Source organism: Pelmatolapia mariae, linkage group LG10_11, assembly GCF_036321145.2.
Source record: "Pelmatolapia mariae isolate MD_Pm_ZW linkage group LG10_11, Pm_UMD_F_2, whole genome shotgun sequence".
Taxonomy (NCBI): Eukaryota; Metazoa; Chordata; class Actinopteri; order Cichliformes; family Cichlidae; genus Pelmatolapia; species Pelmatolapia mariae.
In genome coordinates, this window is record NC_086236.1 from 68,137,183 (window position 1) to 68,162,260 (window position 25,078).

General features: G+C 39.1%; 1 protein-coding gene across 2 annotated transcripts; it reads right to left on the reverse strand.

Annotated features, from left to right (window-relative positions):
* Window positions 1-1,474: 1,474 nt before the first annotated feature.
* Window positions 1,475-23,562, reverse strand: smarcc1a (SWI/SNF related, matrix associated, actin dependent regulator of chromatin, subfamily c, member 1a). Of its 2 annotated transcripts, none has more exons than XM_063485353.1 (28): window positions 23,328-23,562; window positions 21,014-21,133; window positions 20,831-20,916; window positions 20,385-20,466; window positions 19,839-19,931; window positions 19,661-19,730; window positions 19,300-19,369; window positions 19,013-19,088; window positions 18,506-18,631; window positions 16,753-16,847; window positions 16,091-16,221; window positions 14,764-14,823; window positions 14,580-14,617; window positions 14,093-14,211; window positions 13,671-13,742; window positions 13,453-13,566; window positions 12,919-13,072; window positions 12,197-12,307; window positions 12,017-12,076; window positions 11,474-11,732; window positions 10,440-10,601; window positions 9,297-9,352; window positions 8,187-8,340; window positions 7,763-7,941; window positions 7,392-7,526; window positions 4,311-4,665; window positions 3,448-3,573; window positions 1,475-2,146 (listed from the first exon to the last, which is right to left on the reverse strand). In XM_063485353.1, the coding sequence occupies exons 1-28, from the start codon at window positions 23,511-23,513 to the stop codon at window positions 2,055-2,057; spliced, it is 3,381 nt and encodes a 1,126-aa protein (XP_063341423.1). In that variant the 5' UTR covers window positions 23,514-23,562; the 3' UTR covers window positions 1,475-2,054. The 2 variants fall into 2 exon arrangements, with proteins under 2 accessions (XP_063341423.1, XP_063341422.1); XM_063485352.1 differs by having other exon boundaries at window positions 16,753-16,871.
* Between the last annotated feature and the right edge of the window lie 1,516 nt (window positions 23,563-25,078).

Below are 25,078 nucleotides of genomic sequence, written 5' to 3' on the forward strand. Positions count from 1 at the left end.
TTATAGCTACGGGACTTGATTTTTCAACTTTTTCAGACATTTTGTTCAGCTGATACTGAAAATTAACACGCAATAACTCTTTTTCTCTCAGCTGAGGTTACTTTAAATTTCCCATTACAGAAAAAGATAAAGGAAACCAGCATCCAGCTTGAGTAGCTGATATTTAAATACCAAATCTGCACGCAAGTATTCAGTGGTTTCGCCCCTTGTTTAATTTAATTTACTGTAACATCACAGGACAGAGCATTTAAGGACTAAACAGTTATGATTGCTTAGTAACTTATTTTTCTGTGTAATGGTTTGATACACAAAAATGAGGATATTGCAGAGTTTTACAGTAGCTGGAAATTAATGCAAAACGTGCACTAAAGAGGGGAGGAGGGGGAAGAGGGGTTAGCGAGGTAGGCAGCACTAGGCGTGAAGAAACTGAGCATAAGAGAGGGGGCGGGGTTTAATCGCTACAGTATCAGCACCTAAAAACATCTAGAAGCCCACCGTGCTGAGGAAGAGCATCGTCGTGTTGTGATGTTTCAGCCGCATCACAGTGTCTCCCTCTCTGTAAAGGCTGTGTGAAGGTCAGCAGGAGATTACATGTGTGTTTGTCCAGTGCTTTGTGGCAGGGTCTGGCCAAGTCGGTGTGTGCATGCAGCCTCCAGTGTTCGCCACAGCTTAGCTTACATGTCTGTGTGTGTGCGTTACAGTGCTGCAGGTGGTGTGACAGACAGAGGAAGGAGGTTTATGTACTTCCTTTCATGGCCGGAAAGTCCTAACTTGTGCCTCACAAAATGAGATTTAGCTTCCAATTTAGTTTATATTTGCTAAATACAGCAAATGTCTTTAGTAGGCAAAACTTTTAAATGTTAAAATCATACAATTTAAAGGTTTTACTTCTCTGATTAGGAGGTCACAAAGTACTGAGAAGAGAACTTGGGACACTTGGCTATTTCTGGTCTTTTTTAAATCAAATTTTAAAGTCTAATCGAATCCAGTAAAAAGTTGGAAAAAAAGTAAGTTTAATTGAACCCTTAATTGATGCACAACTAAGAACAGAAATTTAAACCTTTTCAGCAGGTACCCTCTCTCACTCCTATACTCAGATACTGTTAACAGTATTTACAGCTGCCATTTTTGGGGGGTCAAGGAGGATGCACCTTATCAGACAAAGGCAGCCTGCCTCTTTGTTCAGTTTTGACTTTATATCTCAAAATCAGCCAGTGCAGAAGTGAATGAAAAACAGATTCCATACATTTAAAAAAAAAAAAAAAAAAAAGAAAAAGAAAAAAAAGGCACAAATTACCATCACCCAGCCCTCTGTCTGACACACACATTCACAGACACACACTCACACACAGAACTACAGTGTATCATTTCAAGAGGAGCGAGAGGTAGATACTCGACAAGACAAGAGTGAGGGCAGGCTGGGTCCCCCGTGTGTGTTTTATTCATGTTAATGTCTGAAAAATCTGCTTGCTTCAATACACACACACACACACACACACCACCCACCCCTACAGGTCACACCGGCCCTCTAGTCTCGCTAGCTCCCCCTAGTGTTTGTCTTGGAGAAAGAGGAACCAGACAAAAAGCAGGGCGTGTGTTTTGTGAGACTGGAAGGGGGTTTCAGTGCAATTAAAACAGCACTGGAAAAAGAAAGGAGGAAAAAAGAAAAAGAGATGAGACAGTTTTTTAAATCATTATTTGTTCTGTCTCCTTGTTTTGTTTTCTGTACACAGGGTCATTCTCTACATCCTCGGTTTGGCCCAACAGAGCAGAAAACAGTGTTTATTACTAGACGACCCTTGCCGCTGTGCCCTGAGTGGAAGTCTGCATGTATGGGTGTATGTGTGAAATGTCGGGTTACCTCTGCTTTTGAACCCTGTGTGTGTCTGTGTGTCTGTGTGTGTATCCTGTGATGAAGTTTATAGTAGATGTGAGTGCTGAGTGAAAAATACCGAGCCAGTAGCAAAGGCCATCAAAAAGGGGTTGATGTTCAGAGAGTTAGCTTCAAGCTTGTGTGCTTTTGTGTGTGTGTATGTCGTGTGTGTGTGTAGCTCTTAGTTGTCAGCCACTCGCCCACTCGGAGGTGCTGGAGGACCTACGGGAGCAGGAGGGATCGCGTCAGGCTGTGCAGGTGGTGGACCAGGATCTAAGAAGGAAAATTTTTGTTTTTAGAGCATAAAGGAAGCAAGCTAAAGTTTGAACTAATATATAAATGAATATGAAGGTAACTGTAATCCTGGTATTTTCAATACCAGTCATGTGTAATCAACCAGTTCTACATGGTATTTAACCCTTTACTCTGGCTTTCATCGTTTGCATTTCTCTGTGCAGTCGCAGCTGCACTGTGTCTCTTCTGTCATATTCAAGACAACATTACAACACTGCTTCACTAAGTGATAAGCTTGGACGTGAAGAGCTTTTCACAGAACCAGAAATTCTCAAAGACCGCTTTTTCAGTGGTTCAAGTGGCTACCATCCTCCTCCAGTACAATTTATTCATCACAGGTTAATTGTGGATGCAATTTGTAAAGCTGATATCTGACTTTAAGAGCTCCCTCTACTGGATGATGAGGCAAAATACATCAAAAACAGTCCGTATCTTTAAAGACAAAAAGGTTTCATCTCATCACAACAATCTACCATGCTTAACCTAGCTAAAGGGCTAGTATTAGACTAACACACAGAGCAGTGGTGTGAGGCTTTAAATTAAAGTCTGTATTGATTTCTGGTAACCTATAACTTATGCTGATGGGCAACATAAATGACATCCTAAGGCATGAAGAAAATTGTATTTTTCTCCTCCTAAAAAAAAAATTACAGGTTAGGTATCAAAAAGTGCAAACATAGCTTAAAAGTTAACAGTCTAAGAATTAATGGTATCGCTATAATATGTCACCTGCAATAAAACTAACAAATTTTGTTTCTCTTGAGGAACGTAAATGCTGAGAAGTCTCTTTAATATAATGCAAAACAAAAAAACGATTAAGCAACTCCATTCTTAGAGTTCAAATTTCAGTTTTAGTACACGTGGAAACACAAACAGCAGCTGCCAAAAAACTTAAATACATATCATTACACTGGTGCTTAATTTCAGATGCTGATTGGCTGCTTTACAAGGTCAGAGAAATCAATGCAAACCACAGGGTCTGTGCGTGCTGTGATGCTAATAAGCAGCAATGATCCAAATGTTTAGCTGCAGCTGACATTCAAAGTAAATACCAGCTGTCAGCTCCGGGTCAAAGCATTATTTGATTTCCCAGAAAGATTTTTTTTCTTAGGTTGTTTGTTGGGTAAATAAAGGATCCTAGAAACAAGGCCATAATTTAACGTGTATTGGTTTTGGTGAATTAAATTTTCACAAATCAACAGAAATAAACCACCTTGAGTTTGCTTATACATATTCAAAAACAACACAAGCATAATGAGAGGGTGACTATTTATACTTACACATGCCGTTGGGGGCTCCGGGGTGGCGTGGGGGCATCATGGGAGGCATGCCACCGGGAGGAGGCCCAGCAGAAGGAGGGCCAGACATCATACGTCCAGGCATTGGCTGACCTGGTCCCATTGGTCCTGCAGCATGGAAAGTACAAATAAGAGAAATCAGACACATGGAGATCAGATGGACATAAGGAAGAAAACCTACATGAGGTGCTTCAAACCAGAAACAAACATTCAACCAACAACAAACATGATTTTGTAGAGGAAAAAAAGCCATTTAATCAATTCTGTCCTTATTCTCTGAGAACACTTGATATGTTATTTTGCTGAAGTTTAATGTAATGAGCCAATTATGTCCACATTTTCCTGCAGTTCGCAAAAGCAAATAATCACCAAGGGTTAAGTCCAAATTACCAAAATACCAGTCCAAATTAGTGGGACTTTAATAAAGTAATTCATGTAGCTGTTCTTTTAGGTAGATTAAGGCATCATCAAAAAAAAAAAAGAAAACAGAAAAAGAAAAAAGATCAAAATTGTTAAGCAAGTTAGCAGTTACTACCAAGCTAGCTAACAAGTGGCCAAGATCTAAGACTACAAAACATAGCTGCTAGTATAACTTTGGGTACATATGAAGACAACCCACTAAAGGCAGCAGAGAGTAGCTATCAGCTATCAATATCTGATATGGCAAATGTGTAAAACAAAGTCATAACCTGGTAAAGCTGCTGACATTCTTTTAATATAAAAATGCTAATATTTCACAATATCTAAAAGGACACAACTTCAGGGTTATAACTGCTCCCCCTGTTTCAAAGCACCTTAATCTCTGTATCACTTTGAGCACCAGTGTAGTTTTCCTTTCCCCTCACCTGTCTGTCCTGGGTGGTGAGGGGCCATTGGGTGGTGACCTATTGGGGGGTAGCCAGGGTGCATTGCAGCGCCGGGTGGGGGCCCTCCATGGTGTGGTGGAGGTGCTCCGTGGTGGGGAGGAGGTCCTCCGTGATGTGGTGTGGGTCCTCCTGGGTGCATGCCTGGTGGAGGGGGCCCAGAGTGTGGTCCAGCCCCAGGCCCCTGTCCCTGTCCCTGGGCCTGGGCAGCTGCAGCAGCAGCCGCGGCTGCCGCTTGCTGCTCCATCTGCTGCCTCGCCTTCATTTCAGCGTATTTGAGTTGCTCCATGTGGAACGCCTGACGCTCGGTTAGCAGCTGCTGCCTCTGAAGCTCCAACTGCACAGAAATGCAGGAACCATGAGGAAAGATGATTTTAAGACAGTTATAATACCAAATACCACCAACAACTGGCAGGTATTGCAGTACATAAAGTTACATTTTCATTGCTTTATATCCTGATAAAGTCTGCTGTACGCCAAAAAGGTGGACACTGACAAAATGTAGGCCTACATATTTTACAGGGCAGAAGCCTAACTTATGAATACCATGGCCATGAAATCTAAACACAGTTTTTACACATACAGGCTTTCTTGTTACAGGCCACAAAGGTATATTTTACAACTACTTTTTAAAAAGTTTCCTTTTTTTTAATCTTTAAAAACTGTGCATGCATTTAAGAACTGAAGAGCTTGTGCTCATTTCCATTTTGTCCAACTAAACAGGTCGCTGTTTTGGCCATTCCTGATATCAATCGGCGGCCTTTCCAGAACTTCTCTAATCTGGCAGCAATAATTCTTGCTCCAGACTGAACTTGCAGCAGGTGTACAGCTAGTGTGTGTGCAGCTATGCTGAGATGAATGAGCAAAGTCCTACAATAACTACATAGGCCGCTGCACTCACCACACATTCCTTATACTGATGAGGCTGGACCCACAGTATCATCAGGTGGGTATTTCAAAACATGGATATAAAAATAAAGAACTACAGCCAAAGTCAAAAAGAACGTTTATGAAGCTAAAAAGAAATAAACTAGCTTCATGACAAAAATCAGAACAAGAGAGGGGCAGGTCTGTTCAGTTCCTAAATAAAGCCTTGTGTTTCTTTGTTTTAGAGTCTCAGTGTTTTACAGTTTATGTTAGGAACAGCAGCAGGAGTGGGTTGGTTTCATTCCAGTGTTCAGAAAGCCTCTTTAACCAGACTCCTTTTCATGCACTGTTTACAGCTGTGAAACTGGGCTACACTGCCAATGCCGCTACCGTGAAAACACAGTTTTACACTCTCACTAGCGTCTCCAGGGATTGTGCAGGGACAGAACACACACAAACAAGAGCTGAGAGTCATTCATTTGCTCTGTCGGGGCAGGTAACACTTTCACTTGCCTCACTGAACAACAGCTTTGCTTTGGAAAAAATGTTCTCCTCACAGAGAATTAATGCTGCGTCTCTTTTTCAATCTCTATGGAAGACTTGGGCCAAGTGGGGACAAACCTGTTGACTGGCCAATATCTGTTGATGAATTAAGTATTTATTAGTTACTTGTGCCAATATAGCAACCAAAGAAGCGAAACTTTGTAACGCAGTCTTTTCTGGACAACTCCAAAGGATGTGCTTAATCCAAATACAAATGTAGTAGTTATCTTTCTTTTTCATTTTAAAGTGTTTTACAATTATTTTACATTTTTTTAAACAGTCTAATAAAGACTTGTAACAAGTAAGGATATTCGTATATTTGCCTATTAATTATATGGTAGTGGTGTAGGGCTGCACTCATGTTCCACCTTAAAACCTCCTATAATATTGACCTTTGTCCCAACTAAAAATGTCTGTTCTTAAATTTGGGAGTTTAAATCAAACATTCAACTTTATCTCAATATTTTGTTACACGTGTTGTTCTTTTTATAAAAAAATATTTCACAGGCTAAGATAGGGTATCTGTAAGTATGAACAAGTTAAATGTAAGACCTTTATAACACAATCTTAAGTGAATCTGCTGTGAAAGTCGCAAGTGAAATATACCCTTCCCAAGTAAACCTGTTGATGGCAAGCTGAAATGGTGTTTAAGGAAATGTACAAATATTTGGTTAATTTTAAAACACCATCCAAATATTTATCTTTTCAGACTGCTACAGTAAACCATTTGCACACATGCAAAACCTATTATGTGAAACCTTAACGATGCAGTCATGCTGTATGAGCTAATTGAGTAGCATTATGTGCCAGAGATTTTCACGGTGGTGAGAATGAAAACGTTCTTGACTCTGTGGTGTAGTGGTTGAAACATTTGGCGCACACAAAAGATCCCCGGTTCAAGGCTGACAGGAGACACAAACAACGCTTTAAGCCTTGATTATTGTGTGTATGTATGAGTCCATTTGGGTCTGAGTGACGTCCATGTGGCTGTCTGTTTTTTGCCAATGCTCGGACTTGTCTGTAGAGAATTTACATTACAATGCATGAGCCTCGAGTAGCAGACTTCAAAATGAGTACTCTGCTGTTGTGTCTCTAAAACTATCCAAAACAAGCAGTGCTGGATCTCCCCACAATGTAGTATAATAACCACACAAGGGTCACAGGCTAGTCTACTTTTCTACTTGCCAGTCCCAGATTAATGGGATGGCTGTGTCAGGAAGGGCATCTGGCATGAAATCTGTGCCAAACCAAGCATGCAGAGCCATCCGCTGTGGTGACCTCTTGGGAAATACGGAAGCAGCTAAAAGTACCCTGTGACTAAGAAAATTCTCCTTTGACTTCAAGTCTTTTTAAAAAAACTTATTAGTTGCATTAATATATTTATAGACCTTTTAAAGATCTGTAGACACTTTGTCTGAGAGGTGGGTAGTTTATGTCTGTCTTTGCTTCAAACAGCTAATTTTCCACTTTAGAGAGTAGGCGTAGTTTTAAAGTGCCGGATGAACTTCTGTTAACAGCTCACCTTCATTATTGATAACCACAGTTACAAGCCTTTACTGAGTATTAGAGGATTTGAGTGCCTGCATTAACTGAAAGTGAAGGGTCCTGCTGGGCAACAGAATACAACATTGTATTGAACTATTCCTGACTTACAGCCTCTTTCTCACGGTCCATGATGGTCTCAAGTTCCTCAAAGTGCCTCAACTTGATCTCCAGTTTCTTCATCTGGGTCTCGACCAGCAGAGCCACCAAGGACTTGATCTTCCTCTCCTCCACTGCTGCCAAATGCTAAAAGGAAGGCAATGGGCTGATGGTCAATATCTAATCAACGCTAAATAACCATTTCCAGCATTTTACTATTTTAACACTTACAAAAAAAAAAGAAAGAGAGAGAGAAAAAAAGTACAGGATTCCATCAGAACAACAGGTGCACAAAATTATAGCAGCAACACAGTGTCATTTGAGAAAAGCTGAAGTTGTTCCATGCATTTGCTGTTGCAGAGTCAGCAGTCCTGCAGTCTTACCTTGGCTTTTGTGGCAGCAGATGCCAAGGCAGCAGCGGCCGCAGTGGCAATGTTTCCTTCTCCGATATCATGTTCCAGCTTCTTGCCCTTGTCCTCTCCCTCCTCTGTAGGGGTTTTCTCCTCCTTCTCCTTCTCCTGGTCTGAAGATGACGTCTCCATAGACTCCTCTTTGTCTTTGTCTGATGAAGAAAAGAAAAAATAGAAAAGATCAAGCACTTTTTTGTAGACTTTTTAAAGAATGTGTGTGGAAAAACATTATCAGATATTACAGACTAATTGCTATTAATTAAACAATAAAACATTAAATACATTATCAAATCATCAGGATAATCAACCAGAACTAGACCCTTTAAATTGCAATTTAAAAACAAAGTTGCATGCCTGTGAAATGGAGCTCTAGTTTCACTTTGGCATAAACTGTTACCTGCTTGAGCGGTCTTAGCCTCCCCTCCCTCTTCATTCTCTTCTTCACGCTCCGATGCCTCCGCTCCCTCTTTTTTCACCTTTTCCGTTGCTTCTGTCTTGTCGCTTTTCTCGGCAGACTCGCTTGGCTTCTCAGCCTCATCCTTCAACTCACCCTGAAGGTCGAGGAAAATCAAAAATGGTAGACGTGCCACCACAGAAGGAAAAAAAACCCCAACAACAACAACTGTACTGCAAGTCTGAATTTAAGATTTGCCCTTAGATTTGAGAAATAAGTGTGGTTCAGTGTAGTTAGCTGCTTAAAAGTGTTGAATAAAGGACATTCATTCAAGGTTTTTCATCTACAAAATGCTGCGAGTACACTGAAGAGTTGATCAAATCTCGACCCTGTTAACTTTCTTCCCCCCAATCACTAATGTAAGAGAATGAATAAGTCAACAGCCACTAGTGTCATTACATTCACCTGCTTTTTAAAGCACGAGACAAGGGCTAAAAGTAAATGAATTGGAAAGTTCTAAATCGTGCAAAAAATAAGTGAAGTGGCTATCAGTGTAATAAGTGACAGGTCATCTGTCTGTACAGGAATACTCATGAACCTGTTACAGCATGCCAGACTATCTGAAGCTGTAATCTTGTAATAACATCAGAATAATGGAGTTAGTCTTTGTTTTTGTTTTGTTTCATTTTTTTTACTCTTGAGCAAAACATGATGAACTGATCTGGCTGGTAGTAAGACATTTCGCAATATTTTGCAATTCATACACTCTTAATAAAACCTGAGGTATAATTCAAACCATAGTTTTGATCAAAATAATCTACCTCACCATTGGATGGGATTATGTTGCATCTCCATTACCAACGCTTGTCACCCCTCCCATAATGTTACAAGTCTGGTTATATTGTGTACTGTCAATGAAAAACCTAAACCATGAATGAATTCAGGTATGTACACATGTCCAAGTTGGATGTTTTAATCTGATTTATTAATCAGTCTCACCTTTTAATTAGTAGGGGATTTATTATAATATCCATTTATAAACAGATGTTTAAAAACAGAGTTTTCCTATGAAACGTCAGTGAACGTCTGAAGATGCATGAAAGGTGGTCTCACCTTGTCAACCTGCTGGGAGTCGGAGTCTGTTTCCATCTTTTCCGGCTCTGTGGTTTCTGTAATTGACAGCAAGACTGAAAAATCAGCATCTGTCAGACAGATAAAACTAACAAAGAGGGTCAGAGATTATTTTAAATACATTCTAAATTTACATAGATATTACCAACATTTGTGATATGACTGTAGCTGAATAGTCAAACAAAGATATATCATCCTGTCTGGAGTAAAATGAACTTATTGATTTACTGAGATAAACACCATCAAAAAGCATCGTTTGACATGCAGGTACTAAGGTTGAAAGCACTTTAAATGAATAGGCCCACAGGAAATGATAAGTGTTGTGTGTACACCCACACGTGACCGGGTGAATACATGCGTGTGGCTGAGTGTTAAACCATGTCACGGGTGCACTTGAGCGCATGTTAAGAGTTTGAATATTGATTTTGTGCCAGCTGAGTGCTTTAGGCTAAAGGAGGCATGGAACACATTTAAACTTATTGATTACAACTGTAGCTCAAGAGAGCATTAATCCTTAACACGTGATAAGTATTGTGTGTGTGTGTGTGTGTGTGTGTGTGTGTGTGTGTGTGTGTGTTTGTTTGTGTGTGGGTAATTTTCAAGACAGCACAGAGAGAGAGAAAGCGATGAGAACATGCTAGAGCGTGGTGACCCAGTTTTCTCCTTCACCTCCTCCCACTGCGCTGCCCCATCTGCAACCGCAGCTTTAATCCACTGGTTACCACAGCAGTGTACACAGAAACACCACAACATTTCACAATATGTCTTTACTCCTCAGTAGCCTGCTGGTAAAAGGACTGATGTGTAGCAAAAGTCAAATACGAGCCTAAATATGATGACATGATGAGAAACATCCGTTAGACTGGACATATGCATAGAGCAGCAATTTACATTAGAGTGGACATCCCTCATTGCTGAATAACATCGTGATGTTGGAGCTGGTCACAAAACTACCAAACCTCAGCAAAGACAGACGATTATTTTAGATGATACCTACCTTTCCCCAACAGGAAATGCTTGAGGTATTACACCTTCTAACATGTTTAGAAATATGTTAAAGACTTTCGAGGTTGGCTTGGAGGCATTAGTCTGTCTTTCATTACTATCTGTACAAATAACACTCACCAGTCTTTTCTGGCTCCTCGGGGGCAGTTCCAGCAATGCCGCTGCTCTCCAAGCCGAAGGCGGGATCCACCTTCCCAGTAGTTCTGGCCGCCTCCTGCACCTTCTTCACGTGAGCCTCCACCAACTCAGCTGGCACCTCTTCACGCACACGAGAGAACTCCTCTGCAAACAAAGAGTGGATGTTTTTTACTTTCAGACTCTCATTGATAGTAATATGACAATTCATTAGTTCATGGTGTGCTCAGACATGAAGCTAGTGTTATATTCCCAAGCATGCCAGCTGGACTGTGCAGCTTGGGTTTATTCACTTTATAATGACAAAGTAGTCACATATACACAGACCGTTTTTGGAGCTGCTTTCAGTATTGTGTGTTCACTTGGTGTTCTCTGTTTATTTAGTTTCAAAAAGCAGTAGTAACAGTGTTAATTATTCACAGAGCTAAACCTTTTTTTTTTTACCTGTACATAGCTATTTTCCCCCTCTTATTCTTCCCACTTAAAAAGAAAAATGAAAGCCACACATCAGTATCGGCTCATATTCTAGCTTAGCTGACAAAAATCAAATCATTTGATATTTATTAATTACAGTGGACAGTGTTTGTCTGTTGTCTCAACTAAATCTCATGTTACGTTATCTGAGCAATTCAGTGGTTACATTTATCTTCTACTGGTCTTTTCGTTTTTAGTGTAACTGGCACAAGACCAGGAAAAATATTACTAACTTGTGTAACAGGTCACTTTTAGTAACACAAAAGTAACATGTGTAACCAAAAGGCAGACATTTCCTCTTTAACGTTCAAAAATCAGAACCATTCAAAACCCAACCTATGTATATTTGTGGCTGCATGATGTTGTTTAAGATAATGAAACTGAATATACAGATAAATTCCTCTGAAGTCAAGAAACTGCTGCACTGATATTTGTTGTAAATGTTTCTGTTTCTAGCTATTTAGCAATTAAAATACAGAAGCTCATTAAAATATCGTATAGACTCTAAACCCTGCAGTTTATGGCTTTTTCCCACCAGTTCTCACCTAGTGCTGCCTTGGCTGCAGCAGATGCCACTCTGGGATCCACAACAGATGCCAGGAAGGCTACTGTGCTCATGACTGGGTTCCCAGACTGGCTGAAAGGTATGGGCTGATAGGCAAGAGGACCAAGTGTGGCCTCCGTACTCTCCAGGTATGGATCTTCAATGGGCAATCGCAGGAAGTGCAGGATGCACTCATCTTGGGTGCGTGAACCAACATGCTCTGAAACTTTGTTCCAGTCATCTTTATACATCTCCAGGGCCTAGACATAGGTGACAGGAGTGACAATACAAGTCTTATTTTAAAAAGAAAGCCAGAAAACATTTAATAAAGCAATATTTATAATTCCATGAAGCATAAAGAGTTTATCTCCATCTTCTTTTTTTGTTAAAGACAAAAAAACAAAGAAAGATAATGACAGAAAAAAGTGTGTTTTTTTTTAATCAGGTCATAAGAACAGGCTGAGCTTGGTGATCAGCAGCAAAACATTGGAAGTTTTTCTTATTTAAAACAGGACACTCCTATCTTCTGTACTTTAAGACTCACCTCCAGCAGCAGCAGCGTCTCCTGCTCAGTCCAATCTCTGGTGGTGCTGCCTGCTTTACCCTGAGGGATCAAAGTCCACAATAGACATTTCTTTGTTTTTAAATTCTAACACACCAGCCCAGAGAGATTGTTAGAACTTTAAACATGAAAAACGCATTAGGAAGTTGAACAAGTTCCAACCTTGATGCTTTTCTTGTTGTAGAGGTCAGAACGAAGGCTAAAGTTCTGCAGGTCGATGGGCTTGTCTTTGCTTTTGTCTGCAAAATTGGGCATTGGCTGTGGAGGAGGAATCTGGAAGGAATAAAATGCCCACACATTAGCAAACCATCTTTATGAAGATGTATTTTTTTTTTTTGCAATCGGACCATCTGAGACGTGCAGCAGTTTTACAAATGAAGCACATCAATGAAATGGTACAAGGGTATAATGGAGGGAACCCAGAGAAAACAACACAGCTGTGATTTTTATTATTATAATTTCAGTGATAATTGTTTTACAACTTTCAGTTTGTTTTTCTTTTGACATCTTAATCAAAATGAAACATCCTTTGGGGTTGGTGTTTTGGCCAGAAAAAACCCAAAACAAACAATCAAATCACAGATGCCATGCTTCCCTTTTAAAGTGAATTGCTAGCAAAAAGGCAAAATTCTTCAGGAACTTGATCTATATTTGGTGTAAAAAAAACAAAACAAAACAAAAACAAAACAAAAAACCCCACAAAACTATTTTAGGTGTTTAGCGATAACGTTCAGGGATGTTATTAAAAGCCGCTCTGGAGTGAGAGTCATTGCTCAAAAATTTCTTTTTTTGGAACCAATCTATTTATCCTCAAATAACATAGTCCTTGCCCGCACGAGTGGATTCAAACCTACTTCTTCCTTCCCTCTTTAAGTTGTCCTTACCGGTTGGGGTCTGTGGTTAAGAGGCATGAGGCCAGAGGGTGTGTCAGCCAGCACAGTAAAATGAGGAGTGGGTGGGGGGCCCATCGGCAATGGACGAGACTCTGCATCGACCTGGTAGTTCACCAAACCCCACTGCTCCAAGAATGCATGTACCCTGGAGGGGGAGGGGGAATAATTAAATTAAGAAAAGAATTAAAACAATGAAAAGCTACTTATCATCTTCTCTTTAGAGCATTTGTGGTACCTACAAGGGTACCAGTCAAATGCATGGCATTTCTTCAGGACTGTGTTTGGCTGAAGGCCTCCCAGTAGGTGTTAACATGCATAATACAGTGACTAACTTTGTTGCGGCTTGGTCAGCTTTACCATTAGAACAATTCAATTAATTTAGGGTAAGTTTTTAATAATCACAAAAACTTTTTCACTGAGTTACCCACTGGCCATTAATCCAACCAAATTAATATGTAACACAAAAATCAAAACAAAACAAAACAAAAAACCCCCCAGAAAAGTTAACATGTGGATCTGTCAAACCTCATGATGGCACAAACATCCCCAGTCAGGTTCCTGCGGCAGGAGGTGGAGGTGAGGTACTCCTGAGGATTCAGCCGATACGTGTCGATCATGAAGTTGCGATAGGCCAGGTATCTGTGTTGGAGATGTCACAGTGCGTTAGAATGATAGGAAACTTATTAAATGAAAGCTACATTTTTATATATGTGGGACTGATGGGTTTGTGTGTGTAAACGCACATTTCTGGAGTTTTGGACTTGTTCTTTCCGTTGAAGAACTCTGGCAAGGCTCGTCTCTCGATCTCATGGATGCTAACAAGAAAGGAAAGGAAAAAATATTGATGGATATCAAAGTAGGAAGAAACAATGTCATTCCTAAAATAAAATTGTATTTTTAATGGGAATGAGATTAAGAATGGCCTGCAGATGTCTTCAAGTGCACCTCTAACTGCATGTAAACTGCAGCTGGTGGGTTTTTTTGTTTGTTCTTTTTAAATGCATCTGTAATCCATCTTCTTCCAAACAGCAACATCTCACTATCTCTCCAAAATAAAAAGCCTCCTATCATCTCCACTCCACATAAGTTTTTGAAAACTTAATTATAACTTATTAACTAAGTTATTTGTGTAATGTAGCTTAAGTTTCAGATTCACAACACTTACCTGTTGTAGTCAAACCAAGCAGCATAGCTGGGGATAACGATGTGATGCGTCTGTTCAGTCACATTGTCCTCATTGGCATCCAGTCGGTTTACTTCACTTTTGCCTTGTTCCTCATCATCCTGCAGAAGGATAAGCAGACAGATCAAGTAACAGCAGTCTAAAAAAGGCATCGTGCTGCGTAATTACAATTCATGAGACAGCCCTATTTTGGAATAAAAGTGCCTTTGCTCACAAACATTTATTTAAAAAAAAAAAACAAAGCCTGTATAAAGAATGAAGAAAAACAGCAGGTGCATGCTAGTTTTTAGTTCTTTGAATAATAACTATAGGGATATTTTAATCGTACTATTTCCTCATATTCCAATTAGATTTAGTTTAACTGAATCAAAATACACTGTTTATATTACATATCACTCCCAGGAGAACACAGTAATATTATCCTTCCTAACTACACTGGAGAGATAAAGACAGGCATCAGTGGTCTTACCTTTCCACCAGACATCACAGATTCATCTTCCATGTCATCTGAAAAAAAATAAATAAATAAAAATAAACGTCTCGACTCAGGTTTGCTTTTAAACTGCGGGACAGCTTATGCTCACATACAAAAGATGCTAATCTCACTCATATAACTCCTACACAAGGATACAAATTCATTTATAAATACATACCCAAGTCGGCCACATGCCCTCCTTTGACCGGTGTATTCTCGCTGTCTTTCTTTGAATTTGCTGTGCATGGAATAAAAGAAAAAAAATGAACAAAGTGAAGTACAGAAGAGGGGAAAAATTTAAATATTTAAGAAAAATTATTCAAAGACGGTCTAATTCAGCCATGGGCATGAAGACAATAACGAGCTTTCTGGTTTGCAAAAGGGGAGACTAAAATAGACTGAGTGTGTGTCTGTGTACTGAAGGAAGAGAAGGAGATTTCTTTGGGACAAAAGTGGGACATAACGAATGGGACTTGGTCTAAAAAGAGTATTTTAGACAGAACTGTGTGTGTTGGTTTTAAAGGGAATCTTTAAGCAGAATACAGATCATGAAAAAGAAGCACCCAAAGGCTGTTTTTCTACTTTCTGACTTGAAAACTGTGAGCGTCTCTGGGAATGTTTTTTTTCCCCTGCTGCTGAGGGGATTTTCTTGTCATCATAACATAATGATTCAGTGCACAGCAGCCACATAGAGAAAAATCACAAAAAAATGAATTTAAAATTGAATGAAATAAAATTTATCTCCGTTTAGAAAAGGACAAACCTTACAAAGAGAGAAACAGGACGAAAATCACAGTGCAGGTTTCTTACTGCTTATAAAGCTCTAGCTGAACATTGCAACACATAACAACAAGACTGAAGAGGGCACTTATGACAGGAATCATTTAAATATCCTAATTTCTGTCTCTGATCTTACTGGCAACTGCAGACAAATACCATTTAAAACTATTTAAAATATGATTATGTTACAATTATAGATAAAATCTAAATACGACTCAATTGAGGATCAATTAAATGTAAAGACAGTAAAGTCATTTTAGTTATGCGTACTTTGCTATACATGTTAGAGCAAAACTTTACATTTGTAACTGAATATTAAATACCCTTTTTATCTGCTTATGTAAAATTTCTTTAATATGACTATTCTGTGATGTTTAACTACATTTAACAAATCTCAAAGTATTGATGGCCAGGTTACGATGCCTACTGTGGTAAAAATTATTTGGTCTATGCAAGCAGTTTTTGTGTCCATGTAACCACCTAAATTTAAATTCAATTAGTTAGGCGTTTCATAATAACTGTCTGACGTTTTCTATGACAGCTAAGACAGAATAATTAAATTCATTTTAGAGGGCTAAAACATTTAATGAACAAGTGTATTTAATTAATCTAATGATAATCCAAATTAATGCTTTAATACACAGGAAAAGTATCTTACGTACAGATGGTAGTTTGCAACACAAACACAAATGGAGCCAAGCTTAGCCCCTATACTCAGCACATACCATTCTTGGAGATGCTGCCCTCCTCCATGCTAGCACCAGCTGAGGAATCGTCCATGTCTTTTGTCATGTCCTCTTCAGTGTCCTCCTCTTCTCCTCTGTGGCCCCGTCGTTTCCAGTGAGGTCCCGGATTCCTGAGAGAGAGAAATGATTTATTTTATTTTCTCTAACTGTTAAAACGTGACAATAAAAATCAAACACCAGGATAAATAACTGATATCTTATTATACTGCACCACAGGGCTTCATTGTCGTCCTAATTCTACTCACATCAGTCTCACTGCTGTACAAAGTGACATGTTCATTCATTAAACTATAGTCTACATTGACTCAATCACACATACACAGTCCTGCTACCATAAATGCTCCCTAGCACAATCACTGTGCATTAATATCCAAATACAATTAGTCCCCAAGCCTTGGAATATTTAATTTTTACAGCATAGTTTATTAAGACCTGCTTAAACAAAATTAATGATACATCTCCTGTTCCTGAGTCACATTTAGGCCTCTTGTCTTTTGAAAAAATGTACTGGATCACCAAGTTTTATCCTTTAGAGACAAATCTGAAGTTTTAGGAGACCACTTGCACAAATCTGTGTTTACTCAGTACTTGCTCCATTTTACACTACCAATAAAAACAAAAACAAAGAGAAGCATCCTTACCCCTTCTTGCCTCCCTTCTTACGGGACTCGGCTGGAGTGCTGGGTGGAGAGGGTGAGCGCCTCCTCTTCTTTCCCGCAGAGTTGGCCTTGCGCTCCTTGCGATCGGGTGTACGGGAAGACTGATCAGACAAACCCCGAGCAGCGCAGGGAGCGAGGGATGGAGGATGAGAGAAAGAGCGGCAGAATGAGAGGATGGAACGGTTGCACACACAAGGAGGGGAAGCGGTGGGAGAACGACCGTAGGAGGGGTGGGGTGGGGATGCCATGGAGGTGGAGGAGACAACCAGGGTTCCTGTATACTGTCCTCTCCAAACAGACACTCTTTCACACTGACCCTCATTTCAGGATCTGAGGAATTTCTCTTCAGCAGCAGACAAACTTCTTTTTGTCCAGTTGTCACTATTTGATTCTTTTTTTTTCCCCTTTTCAAATTTAATAAAAAGTAACAAAAAAAGGCTCCAGATTAGATAAAATGAAAAGCTTTTAATGTGTTTGCTGTGGCTCTATAGATGATGTTAACTTCGCACTCTAGGACTGCATTCTGGAGATTTATGCAAGTCCTACAAAACAATTCATCCAACTGTCAATGAATTTGGAGCTTTCACAAATATTTCTATCCTGCAGATGATGCTTCATCCACCAAATTATAACAACTAGTAGAAAAGACTAAGCCTGACCAGTCAGCTTTTCATATATGAAGTAAAAGCTTCATGTGAGTGCCCGCTTATTCAGCCCAAACTCAAGTGAAAGCTTCATCTACAGCTTCACACATGTAAACAAGGATGAATATGCCAGCCAGCATAGCAGTTCCTGATGATTAGGTCAGCTGGCAGGCTGTCCTGAGTGCACTTACTACAATAGCCATTCCTGGCAGTCTTTTTTCTGTTTACTTCCAGGCATATTCTGGGGCTGAGGAAAAATAAAAAGCTAATTCATATAAAAACTATTTATTTGAAAAGCTTAGGGAAGCATGTGCTTACTAACCTCATAGATGCAGTTCACTCAATGTTTTGTGTGAGTCCCTGTATGACAGAGGTCAAGAGTACAACGTAAGGGTAACCCAAAGAGCTACAATTAATGGGAAACTGGAGCACTTAAACATCTGTGTGGCCAGTTTGCTTAATGCTCACATGAGTGATCATGAGTGATCAGTGAAAAGGCCAAAACAGTGTAAAAGAAAACTTAATGTCTCTGGCATCATAACTTTCGGAGTTCATTTACTCAACATGAACAGGAACCCTGAAACTCATTAGAAATAGACAAAGTGTGAGGAAAGGCTTGGAAAGGATGGGCAGCATGCAGACTGAAGCCAGTTGTGATCGAAGAAAAGTGAGGTGCACAATCCATACAGCAAAGCAACATGCAACGGGACAGACTAACACTAAAAACATTCAAATTCACACCAACATTCACACCTAGTCTCAGTCAAATAATTTCTATTTCCAGGCTTACATACAGTACAGATTTGAAGACCAATTTTAGATCAATATCTCTACAAAAGAGCCAATGTCAACACAAGTCACTTGTAACAATGATCAGGTTGCTGCCCTTTAACAATGGCAGGAGCTGTGCTGTCACACTGTACTGATGAAACGTGGCTGGAAAACCTGCTTTCACACACGATTCTCTTGGATTTGAAGTTTGGATCACTGACTGACACACACACACACACACACACACACACACACACACACACACACACACACACACACACACACACACACACACACACACACACACCAAAAACACATACCTCTTCCTCTTTGGGGAAAATCCTCTGGCGGAAGCTGACTGGCTTCTTGTTCTCATCCACTTCGTAGTCTTCCTCATTCATCCACTCATTGAAGGCATCTGTGTCTAAAACCCACTTGGCATGGACCTTATCAGAGTAAGGAAGGAGATAACAGAGTAGAATCAACTCATCAATTTACTCTGCTGGCCTAATTTCCCATTATTTCTCAGTGGAAGACACTAGAGAACAAGTAGAAAAGACAGAAATACATAAACGTGCAAAACAAGGAAATTGGTTAGCTGAGGTGGTAAAGCCGCTTCACTTTACATTTTAAAATAAATGACTACAATAAAACTTTGCTTGGTATGCAGGTAGAAACACATGTCAGATGCATACAATAGTGACCATTTATATTTTCAGGACAATTTATAACCACATAGGTAACAAAAGCCAAAACTGGAAACTCTAATGGACACAAAAAAAGTCTTTCAGTATCAAAACAAAACCTATTGGTTACAGACATCTCACCTTCCAAGGTCTGTCAGTGCTGGGTGGGTCCTCTGGGTCACCGTCTAGCTCACTGGCTGACACCCAGGTGTCGTAGCTAACAAAATAAAAACAGTTATCAGTAACATCATGAAGTCATGAACAGAAATATCTCTCTCAGGATGATTTGAGTGATTATTTCTTTTTCTTTTCTTTAATAAAATGCCAACATTTTCCTGAAATGCCCAAATATTAGAAGGAAATAATTTACATCCACCAGCTGAAGCACAGATCTTTTTGTGAGCTGCTTAATGCCTCACTCTGCTCACCTGTCTGGGTAGAGACCCCAATGGACCAGCACCTGCTTGTCTTTTCTCATGACAGGACGCAGCCACTCCTCTGCAAAACATAAATACCAATATTCAGGAGTTTTCTAATTATTCACAATTATTTACAATTTTATAAGCAAAAACAAAACTAAAAAAAAAAAAAAGTGATAAGATTACCAAGCAGTATTTTATCACTTTACTATATTTTAAGTCACTTTTAAAATCTTTCATTATTTAACTTTAGTAATAAGTTGGTTTTAGGTCAGAAGGATAATGAAGTGAGAATGAAAGAAAGTAGATATGTGGCTCACATTACTTGACTAAGAATTAAGTCCGTAAATTACAGAGATAACTAACAGACCTTCTTCTTGCTGGGATAGTGATGGGTAAATGATATGGGTGGCCTTTGATTTGTCATCAGTAATGGAGCCCTAAAGAGAACAGAGAAAAACAAAATGAACAACTTAAAAGGCTGCTACACCAGAGCTTCCCACGAGAATATTTTACTACTCTGGAAATCATTTCATTCCTGTGCCCACCTGGTGTCTTTTGATGATGTCTTTGAGCTTACTAGCCTGTTTCTGCTCGATGTCTGGCGACAGGTAAACAGTGGGTCGAGTCAAGCAGTTATTCTACACATGAAGAAGGTTTAAATTAGAGTCACGCAAAAAGTACAAAAACAAAAGTACACTCACTCATCTCTCAATGCAGTGATTACAGCTGAAGTTTTAAGGGACACTTGACAACATAAAAACACACCCTTACCTCATTTCCATACAACTGTATACAGTCACAAATCTGATACCTGCACACTGGCTAAATGGAATCTGAACTTATTCATTTAAAATGTTAAAAGACTTGGAGTTACTGTCGTTTAATTATGAAACTTACAATAGTTTTAACAATAAACACCCTGTATACATTTTGAAAGTGTGAATGCCAGTTAAACACAACTGCGATATCTGAACTTCATAACTAGAATATATGAAGCCTAATTGAATTTTATTAAAGACTGCACTTTGATTAACAAATGTACTTAGAATAAACATAAGGAGTAGCTCGAGCATAAGGACTTTGTCTTGTACCTGGACCAGGTTCTTTTCAACATTTAAGAACATTTCCACGTTCCTGTCCATCCGGGAGGGATTCTGTAGGTCAAATCTTCGCCTGAGAATGACACAAAGCCACATGAATATTCAAATAATAACTCTGCATTTATTATGACTTTATGTGCAACTTCTATGACCTACGCCATCCATGGACTGCTGAGATATTCAACTTGGGGGACAAATAAAGTCATTCAAGGTAGTACAATCACTGGGAACTGACACAAATGGTTATTTAATTTTTTTTTTTTAACTCCATAAACCAACATCCTAAAATACAAGACCATTAAGATTTTTGCTTATCTTCAAAATGCACAACTGAGATAGTTCAAATTATATTTCTTCAATGACTTCAAAAGGAGGGTTTAAGTTGATGATCAATGTCAGACCCATCTGCTCATATTAAGTTACACAAGTTAACTTACCAGCCTTGCTCGCTCTTAAACTTGTAGACAGATCCCAAAATGTGACAGAGAGCACCTCCTGCCTTGAAATCCAGGAAACACTTGGCCTGAAGATATGAGAAGAACCATAAGAACAGAACACTTTACCATTTGGGATTCAACTGTGATGGCGATTTTCGTAGAACGTAATGTTTGTATGCTTACAGGTAGCTTTGTAAGAGCAGGATTGTTGACTCTTCGCCCAAATGCGTCTTCCTGGAAATGCAGCAGCTGGACCACAAGACCTGCCAGGGATTTACTGGAGGGGGAGTCATTCTGGACATACTGGAAGTAGGCACAGAAAAATGTTATCAGTAACATGATAGCAATGGCACAGATTCCCATCTCATCTAGCAGTCTTTTTTTAAGCAAATCAAGGTGGCCAAAAGACAGAAAAATACAACCTACAAGAGTTTAAAAATGTTATTAAAAATGAATTAATTGCAAAGAAATGCTCAAAAGTCTGAGAATGGGCTTCTTCATTTGATAATAAGATAACTCTTTATTGTCATTGCACAGCCATACATAGTACAATGAAATTGGAAAACTGTCCCACGTCGGCATTGCATACAACACGACACAACACATCACAGAAACATAACTTAAGTAATAAAAGGAAATAATAAAAAGAAGTCTGTTACCATGATATGAGCAGCCACGAGAGTCGTTTACTAGAGCTCTAATTCTGTTTTGTTTTGCTATACTAGTATTAAGCAGTGGGGTATAGATATGTTTGTCCTGTGAAGAGGCTCATGCACCTCTCAGATGGCTTAAGTCATGCTAAACATGGTTATCAGCAGCTGGGAACATCATCACAAAGATAAGAGCAAGCCTCGCTCCAGAGCATGTCCAATTGTGAATTCATGAACCAAATCATCTAAAAACTATTGAGTAATGTTAAAAATACATTTGATTATTTTGAAATTCAAAGGTTTCTTGGATCATTATTTTAATTTGCTGGGGGACAAAACAACAGGGTGATATTCACAGGTGGGCAGACTTCAGCAGATGAGGTACTACAGGGTAGAACAGGAGGTTTGCCTACAGGAAGCGGAAATAAGAGTTACTGAAATAATTAGGCAGATTAGTCGACTATCAAAATAATTGTTAGTTGCAGCTCTAGAGAGTAAATAGATTAATGATTTTTGTTTAAACTTGTTATATCTTTTGCGACAGGTTTCTGCTTAGACTGCCGTCCCTGAGATCCAGGTCCTGTTACCAGCAGGACAAGAGGGATAGTTGGATGCTATTTATTTCCTGATCTTTTTGCTCCAGAGAATCAATATTGATCAAAAAAATTTAAAAATCAAGTCATGACTTTATCCTTTAAGGGTTTAGCCAGTGCAAAATCAATGTGATCCAATGTGATCCAATATTAGTGAACCCCATTTATATACTGTTGCATCACCAAATAATGACACAAAGTTTTAGTTGCTTATTTTAGATTTAGTCTATGCAAAGTTAATGCAACACAACAACTAAACACTGGCCAGAGTGATCACAGTCAACAGCAACAAAGTACATTTAAAGCTGGAAGACCTTCCACTGCTATATGGCCTCAAATAACTCACATAAATATCTCTGCAAAAACATCAACAACAAAAAAAAAACAAAAGGATGTATTTATTATTCTTCAAGGCAAATTTATTGAACAGTGGATATGCTTAAAAAAAGCCAAGTTTAAATATGAAATATTGTAATATACATCTGCGTGTAAACGCTGTACTCACAAGCCCTTATCTATGCCATTTCATTTGAATAATGTTTCTGCTATAACTTGAGCGGGCACAGCGTGTCAGTAGTTTTGAATGAGAGCCTGATGTGGCAAGAGGAGCACTCTTTGTTTGGCTAATTCAGTAGGCAAGTGCAACCTGCACGGTGTGCTATGCTGCTGTGTTGACAAAACTCAACACACTGACAGCATGGAACAGGACTGGGCCTGCAAACAGCACGCAGTGAAGTAGATAACTACCTTCTAAGTAAAGTGCCTTTTAAATTGGCATAAAAAGAAAGCTGGGGTTTATTTAGCTAATATTATAAGTTCTGCATGGTATGTCCCGTGACTTACATACAGGTTAGCATCTCGGGCCTTTTGAAAAACTAATAAGAAAGTTTGGTTTATTATTATTTCTTTTTAATGAGAAACTTATTATATACGAGTTAAAAAATTATACGCGGCTATGTGCCGCTCGTTTGTAAACATTCCCCCCCTGAGCGTCATATTAGTAGCAACATTGAATGGGCAGTTAGCGAGCTAACTATAGCTATTTGATAAACAAGAACGGATAACTCTGTCTGTTTAAGACAATGGGCAGTATACTGACGGTGAACTCCCAAACAAAATTATATATAAGCACTCTTAAAACTTAACTCTACTTAGCTCTGGGTGGCTGCAGCTAACTAAAACATGAGCGCCCCTTTGTGCTAGCGGGACGCGGGCCTTCATAGAAATCAATGGAGGAGCGGGCAGCTAGCTTACCTTCTTGTAGTGCTTTCCGATCCAGAGTCGCACCGTCTCCAGCTGGGATATCGTGTCTGAACTTTCCCAAAATTTCGCAGACGGACCACCATCTTTCTTTCGTCCCACTGCGGTTAAACCACCGACGGGGCCAGTGGTCGGTCCACCCGAGCCCGTTCCGCCTGCCGTTGTCGCCGCCGTCGCCATTGTGTGTTTTGTTCGCTGCGTTGTCTTTCTCCTCCACGGCGTCCCTCAGCGTGCAAGTTTTCGAATGACATTGCGCAGCCGCAAACGTGTTGAGTAATTTGAAGTCTCGCGAGCCTGAATATCAGACGGTCCATGGGAAATGTAGGCACCTGAGAAGGTTCCTCCTTTTTGTAGTTAGTTTGTCGTAAGATTAAAAAAAATTAAAAAGGGGACCGGGTTGATATACTAACTTAATAATAGCCATTATAAATAATTTGGCGGAGTACAAAAAATATCAATTTCCAAAATTCAAGTCAAAAATAAAATAAAAAAACCCTCAAATAGTACATTTTTAAAGAAAAATCGTGTACTCTTTATGGTAATAAATTCACAAAACTAAAAGGAAAAAACATTTTTAAAAAATCTAAGATTAAAGTCTAAAATTTATTCATTCATTTGATTATCATCATCATTATTATTATATTACTCTTGTCCGTTGTTCTTTGTATTAACTTTTATAATCCAGTGAATGTGTTTTTGGCCACAAGATCCAAGTAGCCACATTATAGTAACAAAACAGAAAGTTGTATGTAAACTAATTCACATAATTTTTTGGTGTTGCTTACAGATTTTTTTCTGCTCTAACTACTCAAACATAATATAAGACTAATATGAGAGTTCAGTCTTACTTTTTTGGAGAGGGGGTGGGGGTTATATGTATTATATTAGCACTTTTACTTTTCAAAGCTATTGTCTATACTGGTGCAATATAAATTAACTATTGTCATGTAATTTGACAGACAAAGTTGACTATTTGTGAGCAGCAGTCAGGATGACGCCATCTTGTGGTGACACTTTTTTTTTTGCCTACCAGCTTTGGCCAGATTTAACCTCTTGCACAAACAAGAGAGATTATTTTTTGTCAGGTAATACAAGACTCTTTTCAGCTTAGTTTGTGCCTGTGTCTGTACAGAGCCAGGAGGTGGAGCAAGTTTACATGACTACACCCTGATGTAAGTAAAACCTCAATAACATGTAGATTTCAGTATCTATCTATGTCTGTTCAAGAATAAGAGAATAAAGCTGCCTTCACATAGGTTTACTTCTTGTAAATAAAGTACATTAACATATAATCTAAAAGTTAAGAAAGTGTTTCCAAAAAGTGGTGAAATGGTTATTTTATTTTTTATTTTTTTATGGACTTACTTTATTTGTTTTTGGTTGAACAGCAAAATTGCACTACATTCTACTTTTCTCTCTTTCTGTTAGTCTAATTAAATCCACTAATTAAAAAAAAAAAAGTAGCTTGTTAAAACCCTTCACAAGTTTAATCGAGCACAAGAGGTCAAAACTGTGGCACGTGCCCAGTAAAAAGGGTGTACTGTTTAAATCCCAGCTGAGCTGATAACGGCACTTTATGATACCGGTACTAGGAATTTCAAACCCAAGCTGATAAATATCTGATAGATTAGTGAGCAAAATCCTTTATATTCAACAGAAAAACCTGTACACGAAGCACAGGGAGTGGAACAGAGCTCTTTTTTTGCGTCAAGCACATTAGCGCATCCCTATAAATGAGAATAAAT

What these genes read in the sequence shown, in the direction of transcription:
- smarcc1a (XM_063485352.1), bottom strand. Translation starts at nt 23,513, where the DNA reads ATGGCGACGGCGGCGACAACGGCAGGCGGAACGGGCTCGGGTGGACCG. An exon ending in GCACTGACAGACCTTGGAAG is followed by an intron (nt 18,632 to 19,012) that starts GTGAGATGTCTG and finishes TACTCTGATAAG; the next exon opens with GTCCATGCCAAGTGGGTTTT. An exon ending in GGCTAAGACCGCTCAAGCAG is followed by an intron (nt 7,942 to 8,186) that starts GTAACAGTTTAT and finishes TTTCTTCATCAG; the next exon opens with ACAAAGACAAAGAGGAGTCT.